The sequence below is a fragment of the Bufo gargarizans genome, chromosome 6 (genome assembly GCF_014858855.1).
Source record: "Bufo gargarizans isolate SCDJY-AF-19 chromosome 6, ASM1485885v1, whole genome shotgun sequence".
NCBI classification, from domain to species: Eukaryota; Metazoa; Chordata; class Amphibia; order Anura; family Bufonidae; genus Bufo; species Bufo gargarizans.
The window spans coordinates 358,456,467-358,468,291 of NC_058085.1; the positions used below are offsets into that span (position 1 = coordinate 358,456,467).

Sequence of the window (11,825 nt, forward strand, 5' to 3'; positions counted from 1 at the left end):
GGGAAAACCCGGGATCCTCCGGCCATCACCTTCCCTGCTCCGTTCTGTGTAGGTGCGGGTCCCGGAGGTGAGACCCGCACCTATCAGACAATGAGGACACATCCTAGCGATATGCCTCTATTGTCTCAGATGGATAAACCCCTTTAATGTAAATAACATTTTAAGAGGACCTTTCACCTCTCCTGACATGCCTATTTTATTTGCTGAATGCATTCCCCATGTAATAACAGTTCTGGTAATCTATTCATTTGACTCTATTTTGTGCCATTTCTCTATTATTTTAACTAGAAGTTATAAATGAATTGCTAGCAGTCTGCAGTAAGGGTACAGAGGGGCGGTAACCAGTTGTGGGGGTGTCCCTGCACAGTCTGATAGTGGCAGCACTGACTGAATAGAGTGGGACTGTGCAGGGACAGACCCCCCTCTGTACCCTTACTGCAGACTGCTAGCAATTCATTCATAATTTTTATTTAAAATAATAAAGGAATTGCACAACATAAATATATAAGAATGATGTTCCAGAATTGTTATTACATGGGAAATGCATTCAGCTAATAAGACAGGCATGTAGGAGAGGTGACAGGTCCTATTTCAATTATGCTTGTAAAGGGAAAAAAATTATAAGAATAAAGAGCCACCCAATGTATACCCCATAAGTCCCTAGAATATGAGAGAAAAACTCACAGGGGAGGATCGCTTTAACCCCTTTCCAGCTGACTTAGGTCACAAACTGCTGAAGCAGGAGGGCTGCTTTAACCACTCATATCTCCAGATTAAGAGCAGCTATAAGCATGGTCTGGTTTGAAAGCTGACAGCCTAAGCTTTCAAACAAGATCAGAATCACAGCATTCTCTCCACTACATTGGGAAATATAGCTGTTAGAAATTGGGTCAGGAGTGAAAGCAGGGGAAAGCTTTTACCTGCTATCATTCCCAACCTGATTTCTAACAGCTACATCCCCCCAAATTATCAAAGATAATGCTGTGATTCTCATGTTTTAAAGCTTAGACTATCAGCTTTCAAACAGGGCTATATCTATAGCTGCTCCCGATCCAGAGAGATGAGTGGTTAACGCAGCCTGCTGTCCGAGCTCTGCAGACAGGGAGTGTTCTCTGCGGGTCATGGTTGCCTAGGCAACCGTTGCACACTTCAGCCCAAGCAATCCCTTAAGCTCTGAAATGGTGCTAATGTATAAGACATCGGGGCAGTACATAACCTCAGATTTTTCCTTGCGCGTCTTATAGTTTGAAAAATATGGTATATAGAATAAAAATAGTTTATGCACATTACTTTTTTTATTTTATTTTTATTGCCCCCTGCTGTTCCCCCTGTAGCTGAAAATCTGGTCTACCTTCTCCTGCATTAATTGGTGGAACAGACATGCTCAGTAGCTTCCCTGCTCCCTTCCTCCTCTGTGCCAGTGTAGAGCCATTATAGAGAAGTGGGTGAATCGGGCCAGACATGTTAGCTTGGTTCATCTTTACTTAGAAACTCATAGAAATATATATATACCTGTATCTTTATATGGACCATGGAGAAGGCAATTGAGAGCCGGCATTGCATACTGTAAGGCCACTTATTAGAGAAATCTCTAGTTCTGTGTGCGAGTGGCTATTTTTGTCGGCCCCATAGAAATGAATGGAGGGCGGCTGTGCATGCACAGTGCGCCCTCCGTTAATTTCCCCTCTCCGTTCTCATTGTAGGTGCGGGTCCCAGAGGTGGGACCTGCACCTATCAGACAATGGGGGCATATCCTAGCAATATGCCCCCATTGTATGTGATGGTAATACCCCTTTAATAGCACTTAGTCAGTGGCGTACATAGAGACATAAGGGCCCCAAAGCAAGGCTCAAACCAGGCCCCCCACACAGGACAGAAGGGTTTCTGCCTAAACACTTTTCAATTACCCTTGGGCCATTTTTCCACTGCATCAATTGCTAAAAGTTGTTCCTTTCAGAGGTTAAAGTCCTGACCAAATTTTACCTCCAATAGAAAAGGAGATAATCCCAACTAAGACTGGGCCCCATAACAGTCGCACGGTCTGCCGCTATGGTAGTTATGCCCCAGCTTAAAGGTAAAGGTGGAATATCTAGCAGGGAAGACATTTCATGAATGACTTGTGGCAGTGATGACATCCTATCACAGGACCACGCTAGAATTCATTGAGCTCTTTAGAATGGTCCATTCTTTCTCAAATGTTAGTAAAGGCATACTGCAAGGTTGGGAGCTGGATTTTATACACCTGTGGTAATGGGACTGAACAAAACACACAAATTCAGTGATTAGGAGGTGTGTACATTCTAAGTCTACTTTCACACTCCCGTTTTGGATTTCCGTTTGTGAGATCCGTTCAGGGCTCTCACAATCGGTCCGAAACAGATCAGTTTTGCCCTAATGCATTCTGAATGGAAAAGGATTCGCTCAGAATGCATCAGTTTGCCTCAGTTCCATCTCCATTCCGCTTTGGAGGCGGACACCAAAACGCTTGCAGCGTTTTGGTGTCCGTCTGATGAAACTGAGCCAAATGGAACCGTCCTGGCACACCATGTAAGTCAATAGGGATCGATCACTGGCACAATAGAAAATGGATCTGTCCTCCATTGACTTTCAATGGTGTTCAAGACAGATCCGTCTTGGCTATGTTGGAGACGGTCGTACTATCTGAACGGATCCGTCCATGACGGATCCGCACAAAACGCGAGTGTGAAAGTAGCTTAAGTTTGCATGTTATGGGGATGGACATGACTCCTAAGGCACTGCGCTTCAGGAAATACCGTGCATAAAGTCTGTGGCGCAGACTTGCGTTTCGGAGATCTGCAGGATTTTCTTCAATCAATATTACTGTAAAAAAAATACTGCATGCGAGCAGTGTGAAAGTAATTATAGCATCAGCACTATGCCATAATCATTTTCTAGCTTTTGCCTGTAAATCAAGCTCAATATCAAGACCTTGGATCCAGCTGCAGTGCCCTTTATGTCAAATATCTCTGCCGCCCCAGTCACCATGGTGATGAAACAAAGCGCTCCGACAGGCGGCCAAGATGATGACTGGGAATTCAGCGTAGAAACCTTGCAATTAAACGGCTTAGGGTGTTAAATATTTTAGCCTCCAAGTTTTGTAATATTCAGTGATCTCTTGACTTTTCACTGTAGGTTAATGTTTTGTGCGTAATCCAAAGTATGTCACGGCTTTATATGCCGGGGGATGGGGCACCTTTGTCTGAAATGTCACATAGGCTTGGATGTAACAAGTGGAATTGATTCTCTAAGCTTTTTATTTGTCTTTGAAAGTGCTGGCTTTATTCACCCAGTAAATTATAACCCCATGTGCAAGATGCATATTTGGCATAAAAACAAGAGTTCATCTGTTTTAAGAAGAATGCGGTGAAATACCGGTATGTTCTCTTGGTTTCCTGTAACTGGTTTCGATCCAGCCTTTGCCACTATATGTACAGTTATAGATGACTCCTTTTGTAGTGCATACTTGCCAAGAGTCCTGACTTTGTCAGAGGAGCCCAGTGACTTGGACCACAAACGAGCTGGTGTTTTTGCAGACTCCACCAAAAAGTGGCCATTTAGAGCGGCTATGTGCTTTTTTTAAAGGGGTTGTGGACATGTCCCCTCTTCTTCCCCCAGGCAGCCTCTCTGAGATGAGTATCTGAGGATTGTACGCTCTCCCTTGCCCTGTGCTGTATAGAGCAGCACAACAGTTTTTAGTTTTTTTTTTGTCTACAAACGCAGTGTTCCTGGTGACGTCACCGGCACTAATGGGCAGTTTATAGTGCCGCCCTAGGCTGTTTTACAGATCTGCTGAAAAAGCCCTTTCCCTGTGCGGATCAGCGCAAGGAAAGGGAGAGCATCAGAGCATGAAATACTCTAATGCTTATATCAGGGGGGCTGCCTGGGTGAAGAAGGGGATATGTCTGGGTTCAGAGCTGAACCCTTTTAAAGGGAACCTGTTACCTGGATTTTGGGTATAGAGCTGAGGACATGGGTGCTAGATGGCCGCTAGCACATCCGCAATACCCAGTCCCCGTAGCTCTGTGTGCTTTTATTGTGTAAAAAAAACTATTTGATACATATGCAAATTAACATAAGTCATATCTTACTTGTGTGACCAGAGAAGAGTCATATTTTCAAGCTCTGACTTCTCTCGGGTTAACTTGCATATGTATCAAATCGGTTTTTATACACAATAAAAGCACACAGAGCTATGGGGACTGGATATTGCGGATGTGCTAGTGGTGATCTAGCAGCCCATGTCCACAGCTCTATACCCAAAATCCAGGTGACAGGTTCCCTTTAAAGAGGTTTTTCTCATCTGGACATTTATGGTATATATTGACAGGATATGCCCTAAATGTGTGATGGGTGCAGGGCCCACCTCGGGGACCCGATCACTTTTCAAGAGCGGGGCACCATTGTGTGCTGCCAGGTATGGAGAAGACTCTGCACATGCTTGCTCCCTTTTCAATTCATTGCTATGTAACTTTGTACTATATCCAAGCACCCATTCTTGAGAAAGGAGCAGGTCCTGTTCACATGCCTTAAATTTTTAGATGGCATGACCCATTTTAAATCTCAAAGGGAACCATTTTAACAAACCATTGGTGTCTTAACCAGTCAAGCCCTTCGACGTATGGTGGTTGTAGCTCCATATACGCTGCAGTATGCTTAGAGGTGACTGTACCATGCCCACCAACTCTGTGGATTTTCTGCTTTTATTGAAGTCTACATGATTTGTCTCTTTATGGCTATAGCCTGTCTTTTATTTTCCAGGTTGTTGGCCACAAGGAAGGCCTAGATGTTATGGAGCGCGCCGATCCCCTGTTCCTTCTGATTGGCCTTCCCACCATCCCTGTTATGTTGATCCTTGGCAAAATGATCCGCTGGGAAGATTACGTGCTCAGACTCTGGCGCAAATACTCCAACAAATTGCAGATACTTAACAGCATATTTCCAGGTAAAGTAACATGAAAGGTTGATAAATGAAGGCCAAAAAGCTAATTCCAAATAGACCTGGCATGCATGCTCATGCTGTGGTACCTGTACATGGGACTACATAAAGTTTATTTATGTCTTTTTATTTTTGCGTTTTTTGGCTTGTAAGTCTAGGGGGAAACGACTGAAAATGTAAAAAAAAAAAAAAATAGACGTGATATGAAACCACCCTTTAAGGGGGTCTTGGATAGAACCCTTTTTTTTTTTTTTTAATATATATTTCATATCTTAAAAAAAAAAAAAAAAAGTGCAAAATGCACACAGTCCGAAAGGCGTTGGCTGGTGTGGGGAGATGTCTGCTGTGTGCCATTTTGAACTTTTTTTATTTTTTATATAAAGATATTTGAAATAAAAAATCGATTGGTTTTATCCAAGACCCGAGTGCTGGACCCGCTACTTTGTTTCTACAATGTGGATTTGCTTCTCCTAAGGATCTGTGCACCGAGGACTGGCAGTGAGCTGATTGCATGTATTTTTCCACCCTTAAAGCGGTTGTCCGGGTTCCGCTCTTCACTCCTTTACTATGTACGAGTGGAGAATCTGTGCATTTCCTTGCTCCAATGCTCCTCTTGGCTTGTGCTGTATAGCATAGGGCAAGGTCTGTTTGTTGTGAGTCGGTGACATACCAGGCTTCACATCAGTATGCTAGGCGGACACTTCCACCTAGCAGGGAGCCTGGTGACATCACCGGTACAAATGGGCGGTGTATAGCACTGTTCTGGAAGGTTTTAGAGATGCTTATCACTAGTACCCACCTCTAAAAGCGCCCAGTGCTGGTGAAATCACTGGGCTCCCTGCTAGGAGGTGGGCTCCGCCTAGCATACTGATGTGAAGCCTGGTATGTCACCGGCTCACAACAAACAGACCTTGCGATGCTGTGCAAGCTAATGGGGGCATCGGAGCTAGGAAATGCACCGATTCTCCACTCGTACATGGTACCATCCCGAAAAAAAAAAAATAGAACGTGTCATGTTATTGTGTACTTCTCCCTGTGCCCCCATGTCTGTCCTCTACCCTGCACCACAAACCTATGAGTTGGCAGCTTTCCCTCTTCTATAAGAATAGCTTATTGACTGAACATCGAGCTCTACTAGTCTCTGCTGTGAAATCCATCTAGATTGCAACCTACTATTTGGCCACCATTGCTGGATAGTAATTATGTCATAATGGCCCTTACCGGCTACTGAGATCGATATTAAGACTGCATTCAATGACTCCTTGCATTATTTTCAATCTACACAGGAATTGGATGTCCAGTTCCTCGGGTGCCCGCTGAAGCCAACCCTCTAGCAGATCACGTCTCTGCTACCCGCATACTGTGTGGAGCGCTAGTCTTTCCCACCATTGCCACAATAGTTGGCAAACTGATGTTCAGCAGTGTTAATTCGAACCTGCAAAGGACAATTTTGGTAAGGATCCTCTATGAACGTATGCAACTACATAAAGTGAATGTATGAGGAAATCTCCTACCATCCCTATATGTGCATTGCGCACGTAACTGTAAGTCTACCGCTAATTGACCAGATCTTTAGTCACCTGGTGCTTTAGTAGTTCCCATTGCACTGGCGGTACTGATACAGTGAGTGCCATCCTGCTCCGCTGTTTCCCCGCACCTGGTGGTCAGAGCGGAGTCATCTCGCGTTAGTAACAGCAAGCTGAGACAACCCCTTTAACTTTGATATGTTCACACTTGCCATGCAACAGAAGTCATGTGTCCAAGAAAACATTGCATGCCATTATGAGAAATGGTTGAGAGACCTAGCTAACAAATGTCTGTGGCCTGTCTAAGGCCATGGATTGCATCAGAGGGGCACACATCAGTCATTTAGATAACTGTGCTCCAGGACTTCTCCACTTCTGTAGTCTCTACTAGGGATGAGCAAACTTCTGTTTTCAAGTTTGGCTCACAAGGTTTGGGTTATCTGTGGATTCCTCTACCATGGACCATAAAACCTATGGTCCGTGGTAGCGGAATCCATAAGGTAATTCTTAGATAAAGCAAACCTTGTGCGCCTAACAGAAGTTCACTCAACACTAGTCTCTACTAGAAGATTGCGAGTAGTGATGAGCGAAGCGAGCTTCGGATCCTAGATCCGAAGTTGCTTCACTCAAGACGGAGGTCCGTCTCCGTACAGTATTAAAATGTACAGGCAAAGTAAACTATTCGTGAAGTCTCGCAAGACTTCATTGAATGACTTTGATATTTGATGGAAAACCACTTAAAAACTTGGATCTGAACTCCGCTTTGGTTCCGAGGTGCCAGTGGTTTTCCACTTTAAAAATCAAATACCGAAGTTATTCAACTAAGTCTCGCCTAACTTTGCCTCATCAGAGGCCATACATTTTAATGCTGTTCTGGGACGGATCTCTGTACAACATTAATCCAAAGTTTTGAGTGAAGCGACTTTGGATTTAGGATCCGAAGCTTGCTTCGCTCATCACGAATTGCGAGCAAGGAACAGCATTTGAAACCCCCATATATCTACAATTCCGGGCAGATTTTGCGCAGAGACGATGGTCTTTATGTCTCGCACAGTCTTCTATCCTTGACATAATCGTATAATGCAAAATAGTTTGTACCTTTTTTATCAAGGGTTTATAAGAATTAGGCCACCATGGCTTTGGTCGCATGCTGCAGCTTCTGATTGCATTCAGACTCGTACATTTCAATCGCAGATATGTGACTTCATGCAAAAGAGACATGCAATGCCACAGGACTAGGCAGTACCAGTGAGAAAAATGTTGGGTTAAAAGACTGGCTCTGACACAGTACTGGAAATCGTGCAACCACGGTTATTGTGTACCACTAGCCTAAAGGTCAACAGGGGTATGTTTGGTTATAGTAAGAGTTCATGTTCAGGTGGGTCTGTGGACCTGCAGACATCCCACCATCCTTTATTGCCTATGTATGGGCAGCTTCAAAGTACGTCTGTTACCAGTAGAGTGCCATTTAGTTACAGAAATCCTCTCCTCTGTATGGCGATGAACGATTGCTACAGTGATTAAAGATTCAAGGGATATAATGTGCCGGTCTTTATGCCCCTGCACCACTGTCTGTAGCTGGAGTGGATTGCAGTCATCTTTTACGTCACTTTTCTGACACAAATCATTATCAATGAGCTGTGGGCTAATGACCTTGTCCACACCACTCCCCTGTTTTTGTAAGCGGTGAGGGTGGCCTAAAAACGCAGATTGCAACTAAAATTAATGTTTTGGTTTTTAAAAAGGTGCAAACTGTGCCAGGAAATTGTCTACACGGGCGATGTGCTGTCCAGTGATTTGTGGCACATTTAGACAGGACAGTTATTGGGAATGACCCCTGCACGATGGTGCCTGATTGGCACCATGTAGTTCCAGCTGGGACACCTTTAGGCACTTCAGTGCTGTGGCCATTCAACAGCAACAAGGATTCCAGAGTGCCAAGTGATGACCGAGTTGAACTTTGTGCCCTTCTTTTACATTGGTATGTCTTCTTTTTCAGGGTGGTATTGCTTTTGTTGCCATTAAAGGAGCTTTCAAGGTGTATTTCAAACAGCAACAGTACTTGCGTCAGGCCCATCGGAAGATTCTGAACAACCCCGAGCCAGAGGAAGTATAAAGCTTGTAAACCTTTGTGTCATAAAAACATCATCCGAAATCTTCTGCTGTGTCATAGTGTCTCCTCGCCATCGCACAGTCCTGGGATTTTGCCACAAGCTGCTGCAACCCTTGAGTTTTTTCCCTACAGTACACAATAAAGCACTTTTGTATGGTAGGATAAGTACATTCAAGAACCTCTGGACAGCAGGACATGGCTGTACGCTGCTCTAGACGATCCTGTTATCGTGTCGTTTGACCCATTTAATTTTGCATCTCACATGCTGGGGTTATAAACCCATTACTATATTGTGTGCAGAACCATAGAACGTCCTAGCTATGGAAGAAAAAACTGAAGTTTGTGGTTGCCATTTTACATATTTTGCGCCACTCTCACAGCGGCTTGACCATAGGAAATAAAGAGGGATTTTATTTGATTTTGCGGCCAAATGATGTTTCTGATCTTCCCTCAGGATGGACCGTGGCCCTGGTGCAGTAATACCAGTGTCATCCTAAAATCACACACAGCCCTTCTTACGATCATGACTTGAGCTTAATTTCAATGGACACTGAAACCAAAAGCGGAAAGGTCCAAACCCCGGTGATCTCCTGTCTCAAGGAATGGGTTCTGCTATGTTATGTACTGTGCAGGACTTCTTGCATCTTCATCGTTCTGCTGCATGGTTTTTCTCAGTAACACTGTCGTAAATACATGGACAGGCTTGACCATTGTTGTGGTGGTCTGGCCATCGATTATTTTCTAAACTGTATTTGCATTCTCCATAATGTGTAAGCTTGTGTTAGGCTTAGGTTGGCTCCTAGCAACCACCATTTATTTTGATTATTATTATAGGCCCTTCACTAGGAGGTCCTTCCAACACACATCAATCCATTTTAACCTGGTCCTCTCTGCATACCTTCTCTGTCAGGTCCTTGTAATGGCTTTGACCCACACCAACCCGGGTCATCAGATTCTTCACGCCACGGTGTGATAGACCAGTGTCTTGCTATAGTTTCCCCACTCTGAGATTGGTTTTTGGATATCCCATAGTGTTGTCCCCAGTGAATTTTTCCTGTAGAATTCATTGGGAAACACAGGTCCCTTCCTCAGGAGCAGAGAAACATTTTTCACCGTACAAGAATCTAGTCTTCTAATAAGTAGTTTCGGTTTACTTCTAGACATGGCCCCACATTTAAGATTGGCTTTTTTTTTTTTTTATATGCAAGTCTTAAATAAAAGTACTTTGAGATTAAGTTGCAGGAAAGTTATTGAAAGGTACACACCTTTTAATGATTTTTGTGCATCTGCAATGAGCAGGCGTAGATTTGTGCTAAAATTTGCATCATTTTTCAGGCTGTGGAATTTATAAATCCTTGTCAGAAAATGTTGTGTTCACCTATATAATTCACTTCTCTTGTACTGATGGTGAGAGACAGCCCGTGTTATAATCCAGAGCTGCTTTCACAAATCTTCTGGTTGCTATTGAAAACAGTCGACAGTCATGTCGACAGACACACACCCTAGCGGCTCATTTAACTCTGTCCTTCTTATATCACTGGTATAAAGACCACAGTTACTCTAGTGCAAATTAGCAGACGCTGAGTAAGCAGGACATCAGAAACCTCTGGCACTTCAGCTGTTGTAAGACTACAACTCCCAGCATGCTCCATTCACTTCTACAGGAGTTCCGAGAACAGCTAAACAAGCGTGCATGTTGGGAGTTGTAGTTTCACCACAGCTGTGGTGCTGGAGGTAGCTGATCCTTGTCCTAGGAGATTTCAGCTTAGAATTCTGCAGAACTATGAATTCAGCTCTGAGCTGTAACAAGTAAGGTGAAGACCTTTAAAAAGGACACATCCCGGCTTAAGCCCATGAATAGACTTCTGCTGTGATTTGGAACATGTCACACAATAACATACGTGTACTCGCTGCATTCATCAGTGTGGCCAGGACCAGCTCACACATGCTAGACTTAACATGGGGCATGTAGACCTACTAGAATCGGTCAGTCAACCAAGACTACTTTTATGCTATTATGGAAAATGATGTTCTAGTTTTGAGCTAAACAGTGAATATTTTGTGCTGCTTTTTTAGGTTATTTTTAGTGATGCAGGCTACAAGGAAACAATGTGAAGAAACCACTTAACTCAATGTGAACCTCAACTTTTTGCAATCTATGTATAACCTGTCTTTGCACAGTGCTCTCCAGCCTGTGGTCCTCAATCTGCGGCGGTCAGGATGTGCTAAGTGCAGTGGTTTTGGAACATTTTGGGGGCCACAGGTTGATACCGCTGTCTTACTAGTTCGGCTGTCTCCTTTGGTCTGGAGAGCTGGCAACAGAAAAATGTAAGCATCAAGGTAAATGGCTATAGTGCTTGCTTGATAGGCCCATCTGCTAGCAGGAGTTATTGTGTCCCTGTGGGGGGCGCTGTGACCACCTGCTCTGAGCCCCATGCAGCTATGTACAATATAATAAAAGGACTGTCCACAAAAAAGGAGTCACTGTATAATGGTAATGTGCAGATTTATATTTCTTCTCCTAAAATCATACACAGCGGTGGGTTTGCCAAGAGAAAAAGGGCGGATACACAATTGCAGCTAATTTACTTGCAGTGATTAGGTTAGTATGATGTATACTTCTGACATAAAAGTAAAATTGCTTTCACATCTTTAAAAGTACAGAGTTCTTTTAAAACCCAGTGATATTCAGATTTTTCTTCTCTATAAACAACGCCCCTCTATGGACTGTCTGGTATTGTAGCTCAGTGCCCGTGGACCAGAGTTTAATCCTATAGAGACGCACACAATTTATTTATTTTTTTCCATGTCCTTTTTTGCGGGCCATATGCGGAACCATTCACTTCAATGGGTCCACAAAAAAACGGAAATGACTGTGTGCTTTCAGTTTCCATATGTCTGGATGGCCGTTCCGCAAAAAAGATAGAACATGTCCTATTCTTGTCCATTTTGTGAATAAGTATAGGCATTTCTACAATGGATCCACACAAAAAAAAGCATGCAATACGGATGTCACACAGACGTCATCTGTATTTGTAGTGGATCTGTGTCTTGCGGACTGCAAAATACATAGTCGTGTGTGCGTTAGCCCTTATTCTGGAGTATTAGGCCGGGGTGACTGATTAGCTGCAGATTTGAGTTGCTGATTTTTCGGGAGTCAAATCTGCAACATTGTACAGTACCAGCAAAGTGAATGAGCTTTCAGCAACACGTAGCAGAAAAAAAAATC

General features: G+C 43.6%; 1 protein-coding gene across 1 annotated transcript in view; it reads left to right on the plus strand.

The window, feature by feature from the left end:
• The window catches only part of MARCHF5 (membrane associated ring-CH-type finger 5), a 65,336-nt gene extending 53,832 nt beyond the window's left edge, over positions 1-11,504 (plus strand). The window contains exons 4-6 of the mRNA XM_044297894.1: positions 4,780-4,963; positions 6,244-6,410; positions 8,483-11,504. Coding sequence (XP_044153829.1) covers positions 4,780-4,963; positions 6,244-6,410; positions 8,483-8,599 — 468 coding nt within the window. The 3' untranslated portion in view covers positions 8,600-11,504. The remainder of the gene's footprint in view (positions 1-4,779; positions 4,964-6,243; positions 6,411-8,482) is intronic.
• Positions 11,505-11,825: the final 321 nt, after the last annotated feature.